Source organism: Polistes dominula, unplaced genomic scaffold, assembly GCF_049000335.1.
Source record: "Polistes dominula isolate Pdom_NZ unplaced genomic scaffold, Pdom_raw_medaka contig_15, whole genome shotgun sequence".
NCBI classification, from domain to species: Eukaryota; Metazoa; Arthropoda; class Insecta; order Hymenoptera; family Vespidae; genus Polistes; species Polistes dominula.
Window position 1 is genome coordinate 1,778,792 of NW_028300915.1, and position 26,947 is coordinate 1,805,738.

The window sequence follows — 26,947 nt, forward strand, 5'->3', positions numbered from 1 at the left end:
GGGGGAAGGGTGGGAGTGGAGGAAGGGTGGTATTTGTACAACATAAACGCAAGTACATAATGCCCTAATTAATAATACGCGAATTGTATGTATATATCAATTAGTAATAATAGTTAATAATAATAATAATAATAATAATATCTTACTTTGTACGAAGTAAAATAAAATGGCAGAAAAAAAGTGTTATTGCTATTACAAAATAATTAAAAAAAAAAAAAAAAAAAACGTATAAATTTATGTACATTAATTAATTAATGCAACAAATTAACTTTTTAACAAGTTGAAATAATAAATGCATGAATATATGTATTTTTCGTAACACACACACACACACATATATATATATATATATATATATATATATATATATATATATATAATCCATCGATAATCGATCTTTGTAATATTTTTTTAAACCAAAAAAAACATTATTAAAATACAATTTTAAATAATAATAATAATAATAATAATAATAATAATAATAATAATAATCTAATAAAATATATAACATAACATTAATTAACATATAAAATAATTATTACAAGTATTTATATATATATATATATATATATTGTTATTTAACCTTTTTACTAGGGGGCGTTGAAGATAAAGTAGAACCCTAACCTATAAAAAGCGTCAAATTGTTTTGTTTCTTTTGGTAAATAATAAAAATAATATTAAATATGTACAATACAAATTCACAAAGATATAATTTCTTTCAATGATTCATTAAAATTGAATGATTTATTCTCATAATTTTCATAGTCCTTAAAATTCATCGTCACCAAGTTAAAAGGTTAAATTTTTTGTTTAATTTTTGTTGTTTGTTTCATTTTATACTATAATAATTTATCATTAACAGTGTAATGTATAATTGAAAACGCGTGTGGTGTATGTCTATAAATAAAAATTATACATACATATATATATATATATATGAAAAAAGAATTTCATTTTGAAAATTGTCGAAAATTTTCTTCTTTTGTTTTTGTATTGTTTTGGTTTTGTTTTGGTTTTTTTTTTTGTTTAAGTTAAATAAAGAAGAAAAAGTAATTACACTGTTTTATGAAAGTTTAACGTCGTTTGAATAATAAACATACATGCATACATGCATACATACATACATACACATACATAAACATAAAACGTACGTAAAATGTCGCACTATCACTGTCAATCATGATTTTAACGAATTTTCACTGTCCTTTTCTTCATTCTTGCGTTTTTCCCATTGATTGATCCTTTTCAATGGATAACAAATGGCAGCTGATAGAAATATCAGACTACCTGACAGGTAAAATGAAGCATCGTAACTACCCATGGCGTCCTTGAAAGCTCCTGTTTACAGAAAAGATATAAAAGAAAAAAATATAACCAATTTTTACATTACTTATTTATTTTTATTAAATTTGTTTGTTTGTTTTTTTTTTTTTTAATAATTTCATTGAATCAATTAAAAGTTTAATTATAAATTTCGTATTGGAAATTATTAATGGTTCTTTTATTTTCTTTTGAAATTATAGGTTATGTTATACTATATTTTATTTACTGAGACACTAATAATTTAATTGTAGAATTAAATGCATAGTACTGCAATAAAATTGTAATTTTTTTTTATAGGTTAATTAAATTATCAAGTTATAGGTTATGTTATATGGTTATAGTATAATATGCCTAATATTAGGTTATGTTATACTAAAACACTAGTAATTTAATTTTAGAATTAAATGCATACTAATACAATAAAATTGTAATTTTTTTTATAGGTTAATTAAATTATCAAGTTATAGGTTATGTTATACTAAATTTTATATACTAAAACAGTAGTAATTTAATTGTAGAATTAAATACATAATACTGCAATAAAATTGTAATTTTTTTATAGGTTAATTAAATTATCAATTTATAGGTTATGTTATATGGTTATAGTATAATATATCTAATATTAGGTTAGGTTATACTAAATTTTATATACTAAAACAGTAGTAATTTAATTTTAGAATTAAATGCATAGTACTGCAATAAAATTGTAATTTTTTTTATAGGTTAATTAAATTATCAAGTTATAGGTTATGTTATTTGGTTATAGTATAATATACCTAATATTAGGTTAGGTTATACTAAATTTTATATACTAAAACAGTAGTAATTTAATTTTAGAATTAAATGCATACTAATACAATAAAATTGTAATTTTTTTATAGGTTAATTAAATTATCAAGTTATAGGTTATGTTATATGGTTATAGTATAATATACCTAATATTAGGTTATGTTATACTAAATTTCATATACTAAAACACTAATACTCTTAAATTTTAGAATAAAATTGATTTTTTTTTAATAAATACAACCAAGATCAAATTACGTTTTAATTAATTGAAAATCATTAAAATTTGTCATCTTTAAAATTAATTATTTAATACAATTTGAAAAGAAGAAAAAAACAAACAAACAAACAAATAACGTGAGAATATAAATAAATTTATGTTACATCCAATAAAATAATTAGATGTGTCATCCGAGATAAATGTTATATAATAATTAACAAAAAAAAAACAAACAATTTGTTATTAATAATCCAAACGAACAAATAAGATTTGACGTTACGAATCGTTTAATTTATTTTCGTTCGTATCGACAAGATAATAATTGGTTGTTGGTTGCAAACATAGAAAAAAAAAAAGAGAAAAAGAAAAAAAAAGAAGAAGAAGAAGAAGAAAAATAAAAATCATGGTAGGAAATAGAGACGATCGATAATATTTCTAATCACCTGCAATAGGTGCGCCTACAGCTGCAGCCACGCCTTGAAACAGTAGGAGTAATCCAAATGCGTTTGTCAACTTCTCCAGTCCTAGAAGATCTACTACGAGGATTGATCTTAACGATGCGAACACAGCTACAAATTTTGAAAAAAAAATTATTTTTTTTTTAAATAAATAATTAAAAAAAAATACAACAAAATAAAATACAAAATAATTCAAATAGGTATATAAACAAATGATTTTGTTTCAAAACTTTGAACAAATTAAACCAAATTATATCAATTCGTTTTTATTTTATAATTCATTATTATTATTATTATTATTATTATTATTATTATTATTATTTGGTTATTTTAGAATTTAAATCAATAATGAATTTTAATTATATAGGTTATGTTCTAAAATAAAATTATTAGTGTTTTAGTATATAAAATGTAGTATTAAACAACAACAACAAAATACATAACCTATAATATGAAAATTAAATTAACCTATATATAAAATTTAGTATAAAAGAAAACATAACCTATATATTTTACAAAATATTATTATTCTTAATATTATTAATTATTATTAGTATTGTTATAAATATTATTTGGTTATTTTTCGAATGGTATTCATAATCTATTTTAATATTTTTTAAAAATATACTTACATATGCTTAAACCAAAACACGCAGCGTAGAAGAATTGATATCCTTCAGTTAAGGATAATCCTGATAACATTGTTAATAATCCACCAAGACTGATAAATATATTATTAACTATGAGAGCATCAACACCCGGTATACTACTAGCAAGGCCGCAAACTACACGACCTACGGTATTTCCTATACCGATAACGGAAACTAGAAACATGGCTGAAGATGGTTCTATTCCAGCCATTTTGGCACGATCTTAAAAACAAATGAAATATTTATTTAAACTATATTATAGACATATATATATATATATATATAGATATTTCTACAATTGCATAAAAGAACAAACAAATTCTTTTAACACAAATATACAAATAGATGTTTATGAATTTATTTATACAATAATTTTTAATGTATTGCAATAAAAAAATACAATACAATTAAAAAATACAATATAATAAAACTAAGATTTAAATATTAACGATACATAATTAAATATTTATTTAACAATTTATTATAAAATAATTTTTAATGTATTGCAATAAAAAAAAAATACAATTAAAAAATACAATATAATAAAAATTATAATTAATATTGTAATATTTTTATCATAAATATATATATACACAATTATGCAATTTAATATAATGAAATATTAAATAATTGAATAAATTTGATAATAAATTAATTATATTTTATAAATGTTTCGAGTAAATAGAAACAAACCTGGAAGATATACGAATGGTGTATAAAAGCCCATCATTGTAAGCCCACCGGATATCGCTAGGATCAAAAAAGAAGGGCTCTTTAAAAGGCTTATATCAAGCATAGTCGTCAAAATTCGACGCACGCTTTCCGGGCAGATATAACATGTACCACTTTTTTCCTCTTCAACGTCGGTTGCTGTTGGTAATCTTGTTACTGACATGTGATAACCAACTGAGGAAAGCTATGATAAACAAACAAAAATAAATTCATCGTCAACAAATCCTCAAAATAAAACACCGAACAAATAAACAAACAAACAAAGATTAAAAACCAACAAGTTAAATTCATCGTCAAGAAAATGAAAACAAATATTAAAGATCAGAAAGTAAATTCATCGTCAAGAAAAAAACATTGAAGATCAGAAAATAAGTTCATCGTCAAGAAAAAGAAAACAAAGATTAAAGACCAACAACTAAATTCATCGTCAAAAAACAAAAACAAACATTAAAGATTAGAAAATAAAATTCATCGTCAAAAAACAAAAACAAATATTAAAGATTAGAAAGTAAATTCATCGTCAAGAAAAAAAAAATCAAACAATGAAGATCAAAAAATAAATTCATCGTCAAAAAACAAAAACAAAGATTAAAAATCAGAAAGTAAATTCATCGTCAAGAAAAAAAAACAAATATTAAAAATCAGAAAGTAAATTCATCGTCAAGAAAAAAAATATTAAACATTGAAGACCAAAGAATAAATTCATCGTCAAGAAAAAAAAAACATTGCAGATTAGAAACTAAATTCATCGTCAAGAAAAAAACATTGAAGATTAGAAAATAAATTCATCGTCAAGAAAAAGAAAACAAAGATTAAAGACCAACAAATAAATTCATCGTCAAAAAAAACAAAAACAAATATTAAAGATCAGAAAGTAAATTCATCGTCAAGAAAAAAAAACATTGAAGATCAGAAAATAAATTCATCGTCAAGAGAAAAAAAAAATTATTAGAAAAAAAAAGACACAAAATTAACTTTACGTTCAGATCGATGATAAATAAAAAAAAAAGAAAATGTGAGGCTGAAGGTGAAAGGAAAATGAAGTAAAATTGATGATGATATGTTTGTTCGTGTTGGAAAAAAAAGAAAAAAAAAATGAATAATATTTAGCTTACTTGAGACTTGTAGTGTGCTAATCTGTTTAAAGATCCTCCATAGAAGATATCATCTCTATAAAATGGTCTCTGGGGGTCCTTACTCGGAGTATTTCGCCTGTTGCTCATTCGAAGAGATTTCTGGCTGCAGTCCGAGTCTCGCACGAGGTCTACGACCATTGATCGTGTGTCTTCGTATCTGTCAAAATCATTTCCAATAATCATTTATTTAAAGCAACAACAATCCTACGTAGATTTACTTTACATTCATACGAACGAATACATTTCAAAATTTGAATAATATATCACTTATATTTTCTATAAAATTAATTGTCACAATAATTGACTTACAAAAACAATTGATACACGTTTCAAATAATAATTATTTATATTGCAAAAAAGAAAAAAGAATATCGTATAACAAATTTATATAAAATAATAATTTATTATTATTATTATATAAATAATATTAATTTTCTCACCGTTGGTATTTTACCATTAAGCCTGTCCATGTCACCACCAAGAAGATTGTTCTCTTCTTCGATTGATTTGGTATCTTCTTGATCACCGGCTAAATCAGGATAAATTGGTACGGATAATCTTTTCTCGGTGTTATTTAATTTTCTTTCAGAATTTCTTGAATTCGCGTTGACCTTGTGCAGTGATAACATCGATTTTGATGCACTTCAAATTAAAACAGAATTTAAAAAACAACGATAACAATAACAACAACAAAAATCATTTCTAAACCATCGATTGTATAATCAGTTCGAAAAATAATTAATTATATTAAAAAAAAATATATAGAAAAAGAAATAAATAAAAAAATAAAATATAAAAAAGGAAACAACAAATCAAATATAGAAAAGAAAAAAAAGAAAAAAAAAAACAAGAAAAAAGAATACAAGGAGTGTAAATAATTAAAAAAAAAAACAACAAATTAAATATTGAAAATAAAAATAAAAGAAAAAAAAAACAAGGATTATAAATAATTTGTTAGAATTACTTTACTATATTAGGACTACTGCCAATAAGTTGTGCAGCTGTTGGATACTCGGTGTTGTTGTTAGTCCCAAAAAGTCCCATTCTGCTTGACTGGACATAATGCAATGAGGTAGTCGAAGTACCTTTCCCGATAAATGTTGTGTTAGCTTCGATAACATCGTTGTCTTGATTTTGTTTAATCTTTATTCTCGTTGGTTTCAATGGACGGAACATTGCACCAAATATGGCGCAGTTCAACAGCATACCTAACCAATAAAATTGTATTTCGAATATTCTTTTTAATATATCTTCAAATTTTTCGATGTTATATATGAATGTTAAAGTAAAATGAAACAAGATTTATCCAATTTACATTATAATTTCATATTTTTTCATGTTTAATGAGTATAAATAATATGAAAATTTATTGATTGGTTTCAATGATTGAAACATGGCATCAAATATGGCGCAATTCAATTGCATAACCTAACCAATAAAATCGTATTTCGAATATATCTTCAAAATTTCGATATTATATAATGAATATAATACATAATTACAAATGTTATAGTAAAATGAAACAAAATTTCTTCAATTTACATATAATTACATATTTTTTCATGTTTAATGAGTATAAATAATATGAAAATTTATTGGTTGGTTTCAATGATTGAAACATGGCATCAAATATGGCGCAATTCAATTGCATAACCTAACCAATAAAATCGTATTTCGAATATATCTTCAAAATTTCGATATTATATAATAAATATAATACATAATTACAAATGTTATAGTAAAATGAAACAAAATTTCTTCAATTTACATATAATTACATATTTTTTCATGTTTAATGAGTATAAATAATATGAAAATTTATTGGTTGGTTTCAATGATTGAAACATGGCATCAAATATGGCGCAATTCAATTGCATAACCTAACCAATAAAATCGTATTTCGAATATATCTTCAAAATTTCGATATTATATAATAAATATAATACATAATTACAAATGTTATAGTAAAATGAAACAAAATTTCTTCAATTTACATTATAATTTCATATTTTTTCATGTTTAATGAGTATAAATAATGTTCAAAATCATTGAACAAAATTTATGATTGATTTTTGAACACACTCTCCGATTAATCATTGTTAAGTTTGTAGAAATAATTAAATATATGTATATCTGATAAGATGTTTTTGATTTTTTTTAAAAGAAGAAGATTCTTGTCTTAATTGCATAATAAATTAATTCGATAAAAAAACAACGCTTATCATTAAGCATACGTATATATATATATATATATGAGTGTATTTACATAAGTATAAATATATTGAACTTACCTGCCTGAAAAAGTAGGGCACCACGCCAACTGTAAGTCTTTATAAGTAAATCTGAAATTGGTGCTAATAAAAAGGCACCAATTCCAGATCCACAAACTGCAATACCGGTAGCCAATGCACGCCATCTTTCGAAGTAAAAGCCGGTTGTAATAACGGCGGGAACGTATATCAATCCTACACCGATACCTCCTGTATATATACATATGAATATATATATATATGTAATTGTGTAAATAAAGAAATCATAAAAAAAGAAATTATATAATTTATTGAATATGTTTTCGGGAAAGTAAAAATAAATGTTTATTAAGGGGACCTTCTACTCTGCAATTTAAAAAAATTTATTTTTTTTTTTTATCATTTTTCGAATGTATATATATGTAGAAATATTGTGTTAAAATTTCAAAAAGATCCGATGTCTCTAACTACATTTTTGGTGCCTGAACGTAACTACCTCGGACCGCTTTCCTGAGCGTTCGACGCGCACGGACGACTCTTATCTTGTTCAATCCCTTTCTCTTTCAATGTTTATTCAAGCAGTTTTTTTTATTGTAATCTGTATAATCCTTCGTATTGTCAGGTATATTTTTCGGGGGATCAGACATAGAGAAATATATAACTGTTTGAAAATGATGATATATAGATTATTAAATTATGATGATGTTAATGGGCTAATAATTTGAATAATACGTGGCCCATTGCTGGGCCCACTAATCGGCCAATGATCAACTACCATTAATCGGCCGATGATCAACTACCATTAATCGGCCAATGATCAACTACCATTAATGGGCCGATAATAAATTTTATTAATGGGCCGATAATAAATGCCGATAATGGGCCGATAATAAATGCCGATAATGGGCCGATAATAAATGCCGGTAATGGGCCGATAATAAATGCCGGTAATGGGCCAGTAATAAATGCCGGTAATGGGCCGATAATAAATGCCGGTAATGGGCCGATAATAAATGCCGGTAATGGGCCAGTAATAAATGCCGGTAATGGGCCAGTAATAAATGCCGGTAATGGGCCAGTAATAAATGCCGGTAATGGGCCGATAATAAATGCCGGTAATGGGCCAGTAATAAATGCCGGTAATGGGCCAGTAATAAATGCCGGTAATGGGCCAGTAATAAATGCCGGTAATGGGCCGATAATAAATGCCGGTAATGGGCCGATAATAAATGCCGGTAATGGGCCGATAATAAATGCCGGTAATGGGCCAGTAATAAATGCCGGTAATGGGCCGATAATAAATGCCGGTAATGGGCCAGTAATAAATGCCGGTAATGGGCCAGTAATAAATGCCGGTAATGGGCCGATAATAAATGCCGGTAATGGGCCGATAATAAATGCCGGTAATGGGCCAGTAATAAATGCCGGTAATGGGCCGATAATAAATGCCGGTAATGGGCCGATAATAAATGCCGGTAATGGGCCGATAATAAATGCCGGTAATGGGCCGATAATAAATGCCGGTAATGGGCCGATAATAAATGCCGGTAATGGGCCGATAGTAAATGCCGGTAATGGGCCGATAATAAATGCCGGTAATGGGCCGATAATAAATTTTATTAATGGGCCGATAATAAATTTTATTAATGGGCCGATAATAAATTTTATTAATGGGCCGATAATAAATTAAAACAATACAAAAACAATAAAAAAAAAGGTCAAATTTACGTTTCTTTTGTAATTTGTCCACCATTTTTTTATTTATTGATAAAATTTTTATATAAAACTGTCACTTTGTAGCTGAAGTCATACAGAATATAAAACCATTTTACTTTTATGTTTCAGGTAAGCCATTCTCAAGTTCTGATGGAGCTACCAAAGCACTAAAGTTTTAAGGTGTTTTTTTATACTACTGTTTTTGCAATAAAAAATTAATTAAAATGAAAAAATAAAAATTCATTTATATAGTTTAAGACTCAATTTAACAAACCCAACAACTTTTAGATCGATATCTTTTATAGTTTTCTTGGAAAAAATTCGCGAAAATAGCCTTTTTTTTAGGTGCTCAGAGTAGAAGGTCCCCTTAATTTTAATTTTAGGTTAGTTTGTAATAGTTGCAGTATGTATATATATATATATATATATATATATATTACTACTATTACAAACTAACCTCAAATATATATTTATATTATAATATATATATATATATATATATAATAATTTTTATTAAAATTAGGTTAATTTAAGGTTAGGTTAAAACCTAAAATAATAATTATTATTATTTAATATTATTTTACACTATACCTATATATTTATCTATCAATGAAACTAACTGTAATTAATTATATTATTTTTTTCTTATTTTTATCTAAAATACAATTTCACGTTGTTACCTTAATAACGGGTGTAATGACAAACTTTTCATCTAAGGCAGCTTGCAAAGAATAAAAAAACAATATATGTTGTATTATTATTATTACTCTCTTTTTTTGATTTGATAACGAGAAAAAAAGGAAACGATGAAAAGTTTTGAAAAATGTTAGAAACACACGCTAGCGCAAGTATAACTTTCGCAATAAGAGATGATAACTATAACTTACCAAGAACACCGTAAGAAACATAAAGAAACTCTATGGACGGGCTGAAGTATGAAAGGACAAAAGCGATGCAGCTAAGTATGCTACCCAATATAGCTACTAGCCTAAACCCATATCTGTTCGCTAATGCGGATACGAATGGTCCTAAAAAAAATAAAAAACAAACATTACACAATAAATATTAATAATTACATACATATATATATTACATTGAATTTATATTACAATTTAAATATAAATATATAAAATATTTAATATTGTAAAAATATATAATAAATTAGGTCATTAAATATGAAATGTCTGATTTTGAGATGAAAATAATCCGAGTAATCAGACATTTCATAATTAATAACCTAATATTGCGATCTCTAGCACTTGAATACGCTAACTGGTGGATAAATTCAAAATTAGAATAGATAGGTCGAGTTTCTACGTCACGTGGGATCTCTAGCACTTGAATACGCTATCTGGTGGATAAATTCTAAATTAGAGTAGATAGATCAAAGTTGCTACGCCATGCCCATGTCAGGGATCCCAATATATAAATAAAACCTAACCTAATATACAATATATATATATATATATATATATATATATATATATATATATATATATATTTAAATTGTAATAAATAATTAAATATTATAATATAAAAAAAAAAGAATTGTACAATTATATAATTAAATTTCTAACCTAAAAGATGCCTAAAAGAAATGCCACGTTAGGAAGGCATATTTTCCAATAGATATAATCAATTAACATAATTTATCATAATATAATTGCATCGAATTGCCAAATAATTTATAATAATCTATAATTTGGATAGGCAATGTTACCAAAAAAAAAAAAAGAGAGAAAAAAAGCACCGAGATTAAAATTTGTTATTACTTGATCTAAGATCTTTTAATCTAAATTTACATTATCCGACACAAAAACCTGTTTTATGAAATACATTTTTGTCGTCGTATTTTTTTTTTTTTTTGTGAAAAAAAAAAAAAAGAGAAACAAGGTATTCTCGTATCCATATTGAAAGTTTTATAAAAAAAAAATATGCAAAATATAAACGTTTACGAACCGGCCATCAGATAAAATCCTGTCTGCAGTGATCCAACCAATGCTACGCTGGCATGGGAAACGTTAAATGCCTCCGTTATGTGGTTTAGGAAAACCCCAAAACTGAATATAATCCCATCTACGACCAAATTGCAAAGAAAGGATGCTGCAACTATCATCCATCCCCATCCTCCATCAGGTGGTACCACCATATCGACCTCGATACTCTGTTGGATTGTACATTGATTTTTCTTTTTTATGGTTTGTATATTTTTTTTTTTATTAAATTTTTGTTATAACATCATAATTATTATTTTTTCTTTTTTTTGTCATTTTTATTATTTTGTGTTTTTAGATACCATTTGCTTTCCCCATATCTTCATATTATTTTTTTATTTATTTATTTATTATTTATACTTGTACAATTTGTAATTCATATTTTTTATTGTCTTTAAATTAATATTGTATTTTTTTATTTTTTTTTATTATATTATTTTGTTTTTAGATAAATATTTAAATTTTTTATTGCAATGTTTACATCATTGCATCTCTCTGTATTTTTTATTTCCTTTTTTCTTTTTTTTCTTTTTCTTTTTCTTTTGTATCAATACATTTGTTTTTCATTTTGTAAATATATTCATTCAAGTTTAACAACGAATTTTTATTTATCTCATCGTAGTATAATTTATTTTTTTATCGGAAATAAAATATAAAAACAGAATAATATAATAAATTCTTTCTTTTCAAAATAAAATGTTGATTATTTTAAATCGATCGTGTTCTCTTGTTCTTTTTTATTTTTTGATCGTTAAGAAGATAGGCGAAATGTTACGGTCAAGGTCATCGTATAAAGAACACGATTTCTATATTTTATCGAATTTAAGTTGATTAAAAGAAAAAAGAAAAAAGAAAAAAAGAAAAAACTAGCCCTGTCATGACAGAAATTAGTTAAAGTTTTCCGATTGAAAATAAAAAAAAAAAAAGTAATTATAAAAAATTATGAGAACTTTTTTTGATAAATTTAAAAAAAAAATATATATATATATATATATAAATAATAAAATACAGAATATAATAATAAAAATATGATAAATAATAAAAAAATAATCACCTCATTGTTATTATCATTAAGATCATCGAGTTGTATTTCTTCTTTTTTAATGTTTCCTCCATTTTGTTGAAACGTTTTTGTGACCAGTTCGTCCATCTTATTTTCTTGCGATGCCATTGTCGTCTCCAAATATCTAAAAAAAAAAAAAAAAAAAAAATGCAAAACACACACAAAAATTATTTAACAATTAATCTTATTAAATATATAATATAAATATAATAAATAAAATATTAAATATAAAGATAAAAATAAACAACAATTATAATATTTAAAAACAAAAAACAAAAAACCTAAATTTTAAATACCCAAAATTTCTTTTTTTAATTCGTAATATTTTTTCAAGTAGGAATAATTGGAATTCAAATATGGATGAAAAATAATATTAATATGTTTCAAAAAAAAAACATGAAGATAATTTTCGTCATAACACGTTTCACTTTCCCCCACCACTTTCCCATTTGATCTTACAAATGACATTAATGTTCACTAATATTTAATATGTTAACATAAGTAACACACTCATTGGTTGCAAATTTATATAATTATATTGAATAATATTTGATATTTTAGTGGAAAATAAATGAACCGTATTTTATTTTTAGGTTAAGTTTTATTTTTTTTTTTAGAAATGGTTCGTTTCGATGTAGAAATGTAAATTCATATTTTTTAAAAAAAAGAAATTCTCTTTTAGTTGGATAATACATCGGCATATTAATTTTATCAAAAAAAAAAAAAAAAAAACCGTTTACTGATAATAATAATGTAAACCGCAGATATTTCACTTTCGTATTATTGAATTGATTTACGTAGTATGTATACACACACACGTACAAAAATATATACGTATATACAAATATGTCGTCATAAATATAGACATTATTATCGTTTTATTTTCATAACAATTTAACAAAAATATAATTTGTCAAATTTATACATTAAGTAGTTAATGTAAATAATTTAAAAGGGCTAAGTAGTAAAGCTCAATAATTGTGTCTAGCAAAAATAAAAGATGCACACAAAAATGGCTCATAACCAAAAAAACAAGAAAAGGATTGACAAGAATTTTAATCGATAATAATAATAATATATATATATATATATGTACTATTAATAATTCGAGAGTGTTTCGTATGTAAATGTTTAAACAGGTGAACTGTTCTTTTAACATCTTATCAAAATTGGAAATATTTTGACCATTTCTTTTTATTTTTTTTTTTTGTCTTTTTTTTTTAGGTTAACTATGTAATCATTTGTCATTTATCATCATAATAATAATTCATAATTTAAATGTATATTTATATTTATATCTACAGCGAGCAAACAATTTTTTTTGCTTTTTGTTTGTTTTTTTTTTTTATTTTCAAAAATTCGTTACTCTCTTAATAATGATAGGTTTGATTAGGTTAGGTTTTAAATCGTCATATTTAATTATAGGATATTTTATCTTTTATAAAATGACAATGTAAAAAAAAAAAAAAAAAAAATAAAAAAGAAGAAAAAGAATAGAAAAAAAGAAAAACAGGTCAGAAATTTACGAAACGAGTCTTAAGACATGTCATCGTGTCCTCCCACTCACTCACACGTTTGCAATTATACTCTAGAATGCACAAAGGTCAAAGAGGAAGATGTTTATACGAAAGGTCAAGGTCATTCGAGGCTTCGGAAAATAAATTCGAATGGAATGGGACACGCACGTATGATTTTATGGTCGATTCAAAAATAAATTCGTTTGTTTTGTCAAACTTTTGTTGAAATAGTAAATTCAAATTTATTTCATCAATTCAGATGAAACTTTTTCCTCTTGTAAATATTGTAAATATTTTTCATTACTTTATTAATATTTTCTTTTTTTTTTTTCATATTTAAATTCATCTTAATTGTTCAATTTGTATTTGTTCTTGCAATTTTTAAATTTCACTATTTCGTAAATCATTTTTCCACAATGATTTTAATAAACTGTCAGAATGTTCTGTTCAATATTCAAATAATTATTTCACTTAATTCTGACGATGACTTAACCGATAATTATAAATTGTCTGATGGTAAACTAACACGCAATGTATATACTTATGATGATTTATAATATACTAATGATGATTTATTAATTATAAGATCAAAAGAAAAAGAAATTTTTATTACCTTTATTTTTCGTTAGAAATAAAGTTTATTAGTATCGTCATTTATCTCACGTTAACTTTTGAATACTCGCGTATAAATTGAATATAGGTAAATATATATATATATATATATATATTTGTTTGTTTGTTTATTTTATTTTAAATCTAATTAGAGTTTCCGTATATCACATATATATATATATATATATATATATATTTATTTCCTATTATAATAACTACCGAGTCGTTGAAGATTTATAATGTGTTATTAAATTGATTAAATGTATAGAGAAAAAAAGAACACTTTTGTGTTATATATATATATATATATATATATATATATATAAAAATTACGTGTAACGTTGTTTGTCCGCAATGAACTCCTAAACTACTGAACCGATTTCAATTAAATTTTGCACACTGTGTGCAGTTTCATTCAACTTGAATGATAGGATAGTTGATATCACAATTTAAAATCGCAATATTATTTTATTGCCAATTATTTATTAATTAACAAAGAGTCATGATTATCTCTGTTAGTTCGATAAGATTCTATCAGATGGCGGTATAAGGTAATTCGTTGACTTAAAGACACGTGTGTATCGGACTGATTTTTATTATTCAATTAAAAATTAAAAATTCTTATAATAAATTCGAAAATATTTCAAATAATATTTCATAACATTTAAATAATAAGTTATTATTATATTAATTTACATTTATTTAATTAGAATTATTTATATTAATTATAATATAATATAATATAATAAATATAATAAAATAATTATATATATATATATATATATATATATATATATATATATATATATATATATATATATTAATTTAATAACAATTTAATAACAATACTAACTAAATGTTAAATTTGAAAGGTTTAAACAATTCTTAAAAGGTGAAAATTAATAATAAATGAAATTAAAATTTAACAAAGAAAAATAGAAGCATATTTACACGATACCCATTTACTCGTTCTTGATCCCAAGAGATTACATTATTATACCCATTATCGTAACAACATACATTCTCCTGTGTTACGCCCCCCCCATCGTTACTCATATAATATATATATATATATATATATATATATATATACATAATATTTCTTGTCAGTTTGAATTGTTTAAAGAAGAAACTGAAGTTTTATACCACGCGACACCGAAAGTAAATCATCGAAGAAAATTTGTTATTCAAACGTATCGTATGACATTTTATTTTTTTTTTTTTTTTTGGGGAGGGAAAATTTTCTCAAGACACTTAGTCTCGTGGGGAGGGGCGGGGTGGGGGGGGGGGTAAGAGGTAAAGGATAGGGGGTAGGTAAAAACGTCATTATTATTTACCACGAATGAAAAATAGGGAAGACGAAGAAAAAAAGAAATTTATCGTGACACATATGAATGATTTATCAGTGATAAGTTCAAAATTCATCACGAAGTGCATACAACGTCATACTGATTTATAATTAAACAATTAACGTCACGTTTACGTTTAAAAAAAAAAAAAAAATTTTCCTTCGATGACGTTGATGAATTTTAATTCAAGAATCTATTTAACATTTTTACTAATGAATTTTTATTAACGAGGGACAAATATATACGTTTACTATTGTATATAAAACGTGAGATTGGAGTATGACGAAAGTGTGACGTCATAGTTTCATAGATAGCATTAACAATACACTATCGTACAACCTTATGATTTTTCTGACCAACAAATTGGCATCAAATTGCCAGGTTTGTAATTTGAAACTAGTTATATATATATATATAGTTTTAAATGAAACACCTGTTCAGAAATGCAAAGAAAAAGAATAATATGTTAATACACTAAATAATGTTCTTTTTTTTTTTTTTTTTTTTTGAAATAAAATATACAAAATATGTAAACAAATATGATGATAATTCAGGTGTCCAGTTTATCGTGATTTTTTTCCTTTATATTCTTCACGTATATTTTATTATTATTTATTAATTATTAATTTATTAATTATTAATACTATAGTATATTATATAGTACAATATACTATAGTATTATATGTTATACTATACTATACTAAACTATACTATACTATACTATTAATTACTATAGTATAATTATATTACTCTATAATATAGTTCTACTTAAATTATAATATATATAGTAAAAAAAAATTATTAAAAAAATAAAAACAAATTAAATTACATATATATATATATATATATTTATATATATTTATATATATATATAATGTGTATATAATAGTATAGTGTATCATATAATATATTGTTCTAATTAATTATACTATAATATAACTATTAATTACTATAGTATATTATATAGTATAATATAGTATAGTATTATATATTATACTATACTATAACTATAGTATAATTATATTACTCTATAATATAGTTCTTCTTAAATTATAATATATATAGTAAAAAAAATTATTAAAAAAATAAAAACAAATTAAATTACATATATATATATTTATATGTATACTTTATTCATTGTACCCATTTATATATAGTAATAGTGTAGTAAGATATAGTATATATATAGTAGTAGTATAATATATAGTATAGTAATAATATAGTATATATATACTAATAGTATAGTTAATATATATATACTATACTATTACTATACTATATTAAATATACTATATTTATATATATATATATATATATATATATATATATATATATATATATATATATATTATTTTACTGTACCATAAAATAATATATGGTTCTACTCATTTGTTCATTCGGTCCGATAACTCTCTTGACAGGGCTCAGGGATATCTACGTGAACTACTAACAACGTAAAGATAACGCATCATTTTAATACAAATACACAAGCAGTAAGTTAAGTATGCTTTTTCAACTGAAAGAGTTGGGGAATATTAAATAGCACACAGTCATATCTGTTTTACTTTAATACATACATCATATATATGTTTATCTATATGTATATAGATTAAATATATATATATATATATATACTTTTTTTTCTTAATCTACATTTTTCTGTTTTCTTTTTTCTTTTTCTTTTTCTCTTTTCAACAATCTTTTATCGAACTAACATATCTCTCTCTCTCTCTCTCTCTCTCTCTCTCTCTCTCTCTCTCTCTCTCTCTCTCTCTCATTTACTCTCACTCAGTCTCGTTTTCGACCAATTATGAATTCTGTTGAAAAAAATTGGTATAAATAATATAAACGTTAAAATAATTTCAATCAAAATGAAAACACAAATGTAATATGTACAAATAATACTGATAATAAAAAAAAAAAAGGAAAAAGAAAAAGAAGAAATAGAAGAAAAAGATGAAGAAATTTTACTTCATAACATTTCAACATGTTCAAAAAAATAAAAAAAAATAAAAAAACAAACAAGAAATGAAAAAGAAAATATTTGTTGTATTAATAAAATATCTCTTTTTTTTTTCTAATAAATGTTGAAAATATTTAATATTGTGTATATAATATGTTTGTTTAATACAATGTGTAATAATTTATTTTTTCGTATTAATAATATATATATATATATATCTTTTGTTTATAATAAATAATTAATATTGTTTATATATAATAATGTGTGTTTAATATAATAATAATAATAATAATAATAATGTAATAATGTAATAATATTATTTTGTAATAAATATTTTAATACAAATTAATATCATCATCATCATCATCATCATCATCATCATCTTGATTCGATTAATAAAATCGTAAATTTGTTTTTTTTTTCTTTTCATTTCTGTTATAGATTTTTGATAATATATTTATCATTATCGTCAATTCAAATAAAAAAAAAATAAAATAAAAAAAAAGATGTATTCTCTCGATGGGTGGTCGTAAACAATTGAAAAATAATAACGTACAATTATTATATCTCGTAATTAATTAATAGAACAAAATTTATCGAAAAACATTTGAAAAGATAATCTACGTTCAAGTACTTGTCAGTACACATGTCATACCACAAGTGTAAATATAAATGAAATATACTTACTTTTCAACAAAAAGATCTTATTCGAAAGATAATTATAACATAAAACACCAATATCTTTATCTCGAAATTTTTAATTGAATTTTTTTTTTTAAAGAAATATATATATATATATTTTTTTTTTATATATATAATGCACAAAATGTGTGCATGATTTAAAATTACACAATAAAAGTATGAACTTTTGGGTTCACCCTACATTACACAAACACACACACATACACACATTTATATATATATATATATAATTTGATTTCTGTTCTTCGAATGTATTTCCCGTTGATCTCCGCGAACACGTTGTTAGTATTAGTGTAGTGACATGCTAACTATGCGTCATTATGTGACCGCCAATCGAATCAATGGGATTCGTGGTAACCCGTAAATTCAATGCACAATAGCTTCCTTGGCGCGCCAATGAAGGGTCAACCTCGAAATTCAATGAGTGAGACCCGGGGACAGGAAGTTTCGACTTGGGGACACTACTATATATGTGTGGTTTCTAATCTCATATAAGATCAAACTTCCCTTTTCCTTTTAACCTTTATTTATTATAACTTTCCATATGATTTTGTTTTTTTTTTTCTTTTCCCCCCCCGCTCATTTTTCTTCACTCCAAACATTTTTTCCTTTTTTTCGTTTTTTTTTTTTTGCTACTTGTTCGTCTTATCCGTATTTTACTCTCTCTAATCGGTAAAAAGGTTTATTTCGGTTGATACTTTTATTGTGTTATTTCAAATAATGTAATTTTGTTGAAGTAAATAAAATGTTACTTTATATATGCAACTATATATAAATATTAATTAAAAATATACGAACTTTTGGTATACCTTAATACAACCTAATCAAATATATATATATATATATAGGTTAGGTATAATATATTATAATGAATTAATATATTATACCTAATACTATAATTATATATATATATTAATATAATTACGTTAATTTTTTTTATAATTATAACATATTAATATAGAATATATTAATATATTATACCTATATAATATAAATAATATAATTATAATATAAATAATATAATTAAATATATAATTAATGTATATATAAATATATATTAAATATATATATTAAATATAATTTATATTAAATATATAAATAATTAAAAAAAATTATATAATTAATAATATAATTAAATAATAATATAATTAATATATAAATAATATAAATTAAATAATATAAATATAACCTATATAATATAAATAAGGTTAATATATATATATATATTATATAATTTAATATTATTAATATTATTTTAAGGTTACACGTATTTAATATATTAATTAAAAATACACGAATTTTTAGTACACTCTAATAAAATATATATATATATAATAATCTATATATAGAAAGAGTGGGTGAGTGAAACCCAAAAAAAAAAAGAAAGAAAAAAAAAAGTAATATAAGAAAATAAAACCACGTGCCTCGAGAATGGGCAAAGTTCGTAGAAAAAAAAAGTTATCTACATGTATCCAACTTTGGGCCCCTTTTATCATTTTGCATTTATTTACCAACATTCGCGCGTTTACAAAATGATGATACACCACTACGAATGATAGGAAAAAAAATCTTTTTCAAAAATAAATTCAAACGAAAAGAGATTAATACAATGTTATATTCAACAGTAGTTATCCGTACAGTTATTTATTTCCTTTTGTTAACAACGATCTATCATCACTAAATGTTACACAAGATACAATTTATCAGTGAAATGATAAATTCAATGATTTCGTTTTATGTGAAAGACGTTAATAATACTTTCTTATGAATCGAATTAATTCCCTCGTTTAATTGTTACTGAGATACTTTAAAAAAAAAAAACATTTAACTCTCATAAGAAACAATTTTCAAATTCAAATGTTTTATTTAGAAATTATCGTCAATTTTAAATATTTCTCACAGATAAAACAAAAAAATTACTCTCAACGATTAAATCATAAAAACGAAGAAAATTATTTACTCGATTATAAAAAAAAAATAAAAATAAAAAAAAACAACAAAGAAATATTGAAATAATCATTTATTATACCGTTTTACATAGAAACACGTGCGAACAACTCCTAAGCCACGTGGGTTAAACCGAGAAGATTTGCGGCGCATGCGCTAATAATTTACGCGGGAAATCAAGACAAATGACGATCGTATTCTATAACCATTCAAGTGTAAAACTTATTGTATTTTCTTTTCAAATTCGTTAACGTAATAACATTTTTAATATCACATAAGTCAACATTACAAAATGTCAATCAAACTCGTACATTATTTAAACAACGAATTAAAAAGAAATCAAAAAAAAAAAACAACAACATTTTTAAACCTAAAAAACAAAAAAAAATCCAAATCTCGAATCTCAAGCAGATTGTCAAACTGAAATGAAAAATTTGTAGTTTTACCTTTTTTTTTCTATTTTCTTTCTTGAAATCCTTAGTATCCTTTGTCCTGATTATCAAATTGATATTACAATAAACAACAAAATATGATTAGAAATAATGACAAATACAATAAGAAATATTGGAAATAAAATGGTCACGTGACAATAGTACAAGAAGAAACAAAGTGAAAGAAGATGATGATGATGATGATGGTGATGGTGTTGATGTTGGTGTTGGTGTTGGTATTGGTGGTGGTGGTGGTGGTGGTGGGGGAAGGAGGAACGAATGGGGACAACGGAGTTAAAGATTACGCGACGATTCGTTGCGAGAGACTAAAGAAACGATCGTGTTCGCATCCCCAAGTGGACTCACAGTTTGAGAAGCCACGATAACAACCGAAAGCTGGGATTGGCCCGACCTCCTCTCCGAACCTACTGACTCCTTCTTCCGTTTCTTCTCCCTTCCAGAAGAACCCCCCACCCACCCTCCCCCTCCACCCACCCTTTTTCCAACTGTTCATCATCGTCATCGTCATCGTCGTCGTCGTCGTCGTCGTCGTCGTCGTCGTCGTCGTGTGCTCTGTTTCTTGTGTGTGGGGGTCTTCAATTTCGTTTTCTGTTTTCATTTTCGTATTCTTATATTAGTCGTTTTATAGTCGTCGTCGTCGTCGTCGTCGTTTGATGAAAAAGAAACAAACATTTAATTGTAATGAATGACAACATATGATATTAATGACGTCATTAAATTTTATACGAATTTCACTTATGTCGGGAATGTCTTTTTTTTTTTTTTTTTTTTTGAACTTTCTTTCGATGAAAAATAGACATACAGAAAGAGAGAAAGAGAGAAAGAGAGAAAGAGAGAGAGCGAGAGGGAGAGATATAGTGAAAGAGTGTGCGTGTATGTTGTGTGTAATCAATGTGTTGCATATGTTGGAGAGAGATGGAAAATATAAGTGTTTTGTAAGTAAAAATGTCGAAGGTTTATTTTCAATCGTCATAATACACTCAAGAAGAAGAAGAAGAATAATAATAAGAAGAAGAAAAATTCTCATTGTATATTATCTTTTTATATTGATAAAAATTCTTTTATCCTTGTTAGATATCTGTCAAAGTAGTTTTATAAATGTATCAGTGAAAGTTTAAACATCGAAACTCTTGAAACATTATCTGCAATGAATAAATGTTGCTTACCAACCAGACACACACACACACACACACATGATTGAAAAGTATTTTTTGGAATGGTAAAAGGTATACATAAAAATATATATATATATATATATATTTATAGGTATGTTGTATACACAAGTGATAGGAATATAAATGGATTGATATTTTCTTTTTTCCTCATATTTTAATTAAATTGTGTTTTCGTCATTTATGCTTTATGATTTTCCAAATTATTATATAATAATATAAAATAATATAAAAAAAAAAAAAATTAATAAAATAATATAAATTTAATTATATAATTAAAAATAATATAAAATTCAATTATATAATAATAATAATAATAATAATAATAATAAAAATAAAAATAAAATAAATATAAATTTATTTTTTTAAATATTAAAAACACCGAATCCTTAACAAATAAATATTATTCAAGTTTAAACTTGAAATCCTTTGTTCTAAAATATTATTTAATTTCTCCTTTTGTAATTTTACCACAAAGAACATTAAATGTTACTTTATCATACTTGTTGACGTACTTGCGAAATGTAGAACAATCGTTGTTAGAGAAACAAAACAAACAAAAAAATAGAATCGAGAGTATGATAAAGTTGAATTTCTGAAAATGGCGAGAGGTTCCTTATCAATGTTTCATTTGTGTATCAACGGGGTCGAAGTTCGAGGAAAAATAGTCGACAAATGTTGTCTGTTAAAACGATCACTCAATTATCTATCTATCTATCTATCTATCTATCTATCTATCTTTTTATCTTTCTTACACGTATAAAATCTTTCATTGAACGCCCCCACTTTAAAAAAAACATTTTAAAAAGTTAACTAATTTCTCACTCGATTGAGTTCGGCCTTCTCTTTTGGAAGCGACTTTCGAATTCCAAACGATAAGGGAAAACTCGGAAGGAGAGGCGAGTGTCCGATAACTCGTTCTCAACTTAAGAGAACCAAATGAAAGAGAAAGAAAGACAGACAGACAGACAGAGAGAGACAGAGAGAGAGAGAGAGAGAGAGAGACAGAGAAATAGAGAAAGAAAGAAAGAAAGAAAGAGACAGTAAAAACCATACCACATACACACAAGTATTAAATTCTTAACTCGTTTCCAAACACGATTTCGAGACTGTGCAACTAATATCTGTGACGTAACTTAGTAAAACCCATAATAAGATGAAAATATAATTTAATTATTAATAATAACATTGTTGATGTTTCAATTGACACGTTGATCTTGTTAGTAGTTTATCAACACAAAATATATTATTTGTTATTATTTCGATTTATCATATGACCAATTTTAAATGATAACATAAAAGGGAAACAGCAAGTTATACGAAATGGTTGAAAAATGCATCCATATGTGAACGAGTATATGCACATACACATATATATATAAATACCAACAGTTTAGTGTGCATCTCATCGACCTAGCATATATATTTTTGTCCGTTCTATTATTATCATCTGAGTTCGATGCACGATCCTGTGTTTCTATATAGTTTCTATTTTATATTATATAGGTACTATTATAGTGTTGATGGTGGTGGTGGAAATGGTGGTGGTGGTGGTGGTGGTGTTAATTAACGCGCGCGCAATAGTTACACGTGGCTGGTATTTTCGACAAACCCTTTTCCAACCAATAGCATATTATCGAGATCAAAAATAATCTATCATTGTAGATAATTTGAATTGAATGAATTTTGTTAATTTAACACGTTTTAGCGTCACGTCAGTCATCGGTGACTGACGTTAGACTTTCAATTTGAGCCATGTCAGTCACTGCTGGTCTGACACAATCAACTACTTTTTTTTTTTTTTTTTTTTTTTTTCAATACAAAGTAACACTTGTGGCTTGACGGGAATATATATATATTTCAACGTGTTAAATTAATCCATGAAAAGGATGAATAAGTTATAACAAAGCTATCTTCTTTTGTGTTTGCCAACTTACCGTTAAAGCTCCCGCGTAGTTGTGGTGGCGCCTCGCGTATCATTAAGGCTCATGCAGGTGAAAAATAAAGCCCTTTTTTTTTATTATTTTATTTTATTTTGTTTTGTTTTGTTTTGTTTTGTTTTGTTTTTCACTCAAAACTATCCTTTTATATCTTTCTCTCTCTCTCTCTCTCTCTCTCTGTTTTTCTTTCTTTTTCTATTATAAAAATTCGATATAAATTAAATAAAGAAATTATTTCAAAATAAATAAATCAAATGATTAACTATTATAATCGATGAGAGAAAGAAGATTGATGTAAAATATTGTTACATACGATCAATATATTTGTAATATTTCTAAAAATAATAAAATAGTAAAAGAAAGAGAGAGAGAAAAAATAAAGTAAAGAAAGAAAGAAAGAAAGAAAGAAGAAGAAAGGAGAAAAGAAAAGATGTGCGCAGGTGCGTGCACGTGTGCATGCGCGCGAACCCCCCTCGTTTAAAAAAAAAAAAAAAACAAAAACAAAAAGAAAAATACGCGCGCGAATATGTCGGAATAAAAAGTTGATATATAAATGAAGGAAATTATAAAAGATAAAAAAAAAAAGAAAAAAGAAAAGAGAGAGAGAGAGACACACGAAGAGAACGATATTAAAACACCACCGTGTGTGTCTTTCTCGCAACTACCGAGAAGTGGTTTTAACATGGACGACGTTACTCTCTTTACGGTGTGACACACACTTACTCTCACTCTCTCTCTCTCTCTCTCTCTCTATCGTACGATTCTGCTGCTACTCTGTTGCCCTGTACCCCTACCCTACCTTCACCGCGATCACCCACCCCCTTGTCGTGATTGTTCGGGCCCATTCGCCCCAACTCGCGTTCCGAGATTCGTCGATCGGATTCGTCGTTCGATTTCGCAAAACCCGATTATCTACGAACACTAACGACAAATCACGATGATAACAGCAGACACATAACACAGAATTCTGAAAACTCGCGCGGCAAAATATATATATATATATAAATATATCACATTTCTTATTAGATGTAACATGTGTTTGTTTTTTTTATTTCATTCTCTTCTTCTTCTTCTTCTTCTTCTTCTTCTTCTTCTTCTTCTCTAGGAGTTCACACGAATAGATTAAATACAAGAAAGAGAAAGAAAGAAAATAAGAAAGAAAGAAAGAAAGATATATATAGTTCTCGTTTTAAGGTAGGTCGTGTACCAGAATACACGCCATTTTGGACCCAAAAAAAGAAGTCAAAAGAAATACCGTAAGGACAGATATTCTTAGACAGCTCGGAGGCTCGTGTCTCTGCGTCACAGTTTTAATTGTTCTTTTGTTATTTTTACCTTATTATGTTTCTAATTAGTATATATCTAATTCTGAATAATTTCAATGAATCATTTTTTTATTGTTAATAATACTCACACTTTCTCTTGTTATCTTTCTTTGTTATATTTCAAATATTTCTATTACATTTCATTATGCATTTATTAATCAATGTGATATTTTTTTCTTCAATCTTACTATTTTAATTATTTTTATGCATATATATATATATATATATACACGTTATATCTTTTTTTTTAACATGATTTTTTTCTTTTGGTTGTTCTTTTGATTTCATTCAGTTCATTAACCTTTTTCTTTTTTTTTATAAATTCCCTCTTTCACTTTCTCGTATCATCATCATATATATATATATATATATATGAAATAGTCGATAAAACGTACGTGATTCCTTTTATTATTCATTTAATCACACGAACGACTTTCTATCCTCTCATACTCTTTTTCAATGTCCCAAGGTCATCAGTTGGCCTTCCCTTCAAGGCAACCAGCAGCGTTCACTATTCTAACTCTCTATCTCCTAGTGATACTATTTCTTTCTCTTTCTTTCTCACATACATACATACATACACACACATAAGTAAACAAACATCACACACCCACTGATTCACTCATTCATTTACTCACTCATCTTATTCATCATTCTTTCATTGTGGGATAATACGTTTACAACAAAGTCGCGTGATAAATGAGGGTGGGGGCCGGGGGAAGAAAACGACACCAAACGAAACGGGGGGTTGGAATGGTTCATGCGGAAAACAATAAAAGGATAAACAAAGCATCGATTTTCAATAATAAAAATTCATAATTTTCCTCTCTCATCAAATATCTCGATAAACGTCACCTAATTACACTTCTTTGCTTATATTTATATATATACTATATATATATATTTTTTTTTTTTTTTTGTTCATTTTCAATTTCTTTTTTCTTCATTTTTTTTTCAAATTTTTTTTTTTCTTTTTGTTAATCTTTTTATCCGCTTTGTACCATATCATGTGAATGTATGTGTATGTGTATGTATGTGTATTATTTGTTATAACATTTTACAAACGCGGATACGCGCGTACGTATTTTAATTTGTTTTGTTTCTTTCTCTAAAGTCTTTCTCGGAGGGGGTGAGAGGGAAATAGGAGGGACAATTCTTCTCTCACCACAAAACACATTACAAATATACAATAATTTACGCTCCATTTCTTTTTTGTTTTTTTGTTTTTTTTTTTTGGTTTAAAACGCATACGCGCGTCAATATATAAGTTTTTTTTTTTTTTTTAGGTTATTTTTCGTCATCGTAATATTTGACGCCATATTAAAATCATTTTCATCATGTCCGTTTTGCTCTTAAATTCTTTTCTTCTTTTTTTTTTCTTCTCTTATTTTTTTTTCCTTTTTGTTTTTGTTTGTTTTATTCTCAATACAACAATATATTCAATAAGTAATAATAATAATAATAATAATAATCGATAATAATAAAACGTAGGACGCGCGTAAACGCCTCTTCCACAATGCGAATGATGATGGCGACTGTGATGGCGGCTGCACCACGCATCATTAAGTAATTATTATTTGATTAGTTTACAAGATAACACCGTATATAACGGGAATCCGTCTGTCTGTCCGTCCGTCCGTC

The 26,947-nt window shown here is 25.4% G+C and overlaps 2 protein-coding genes across 3 annotated transcripts in view; one reads left to right on the forward strand and one right to left on the reverse strand.

Annotated features, from left to right (window-relative positions):
* Nucleotides 1-26,947, forward strand: part of LOC107068197 (cytochrome c oxidase assembly factor 5) — an 84,532-nt gene that overhangs the window by 37,819 nt on the left and 19,766 nt on the right. The window contains exon 3 of one of the 2 annotated variants that reach the window (XM_089170223.1): nt 9,400-9,646. The exons of the other annotated variant lie outside the window; for it this stretch is intronic. Within the exon in view, the coding sequence (XP_089026349.1) occupies nt 9,400-9,441 (42 nt within the window). The 3' untranslated portion in view covers nt 9,442-9,646. Of the gene's footprint in view, nt 1-9,399; nt 9,647-26,947 lie in introns of those variants that run through there. 2 annotated transcript variants of the gene reach the window in all.
* Nucleotides 577-26,358, reverse strand: LOC107068193 (monocarboxylate transporter 12). The gene is given in 14 exon segments (XM_089170216.1): nt 577-1,338; nt 2,773-2,898; nt 3,420-3,659; nt 4,131-4,353; nt 5,285-5,422; nt 5,424-5,462; nt 5,746-5,947; nt 6,270-6,513; nt 7,597-7,785; nt 10,158-10,298; nt 11,230-11,434; nt 12,319-12,451; nt 20,864-20,909; nt 23,979-26,358. Coding segments are annotated over 14 exon segments (2,130 nt in total). The 5' UTR covers nt 24,022-26,358; the 3' UTR covers nt 577-1,177.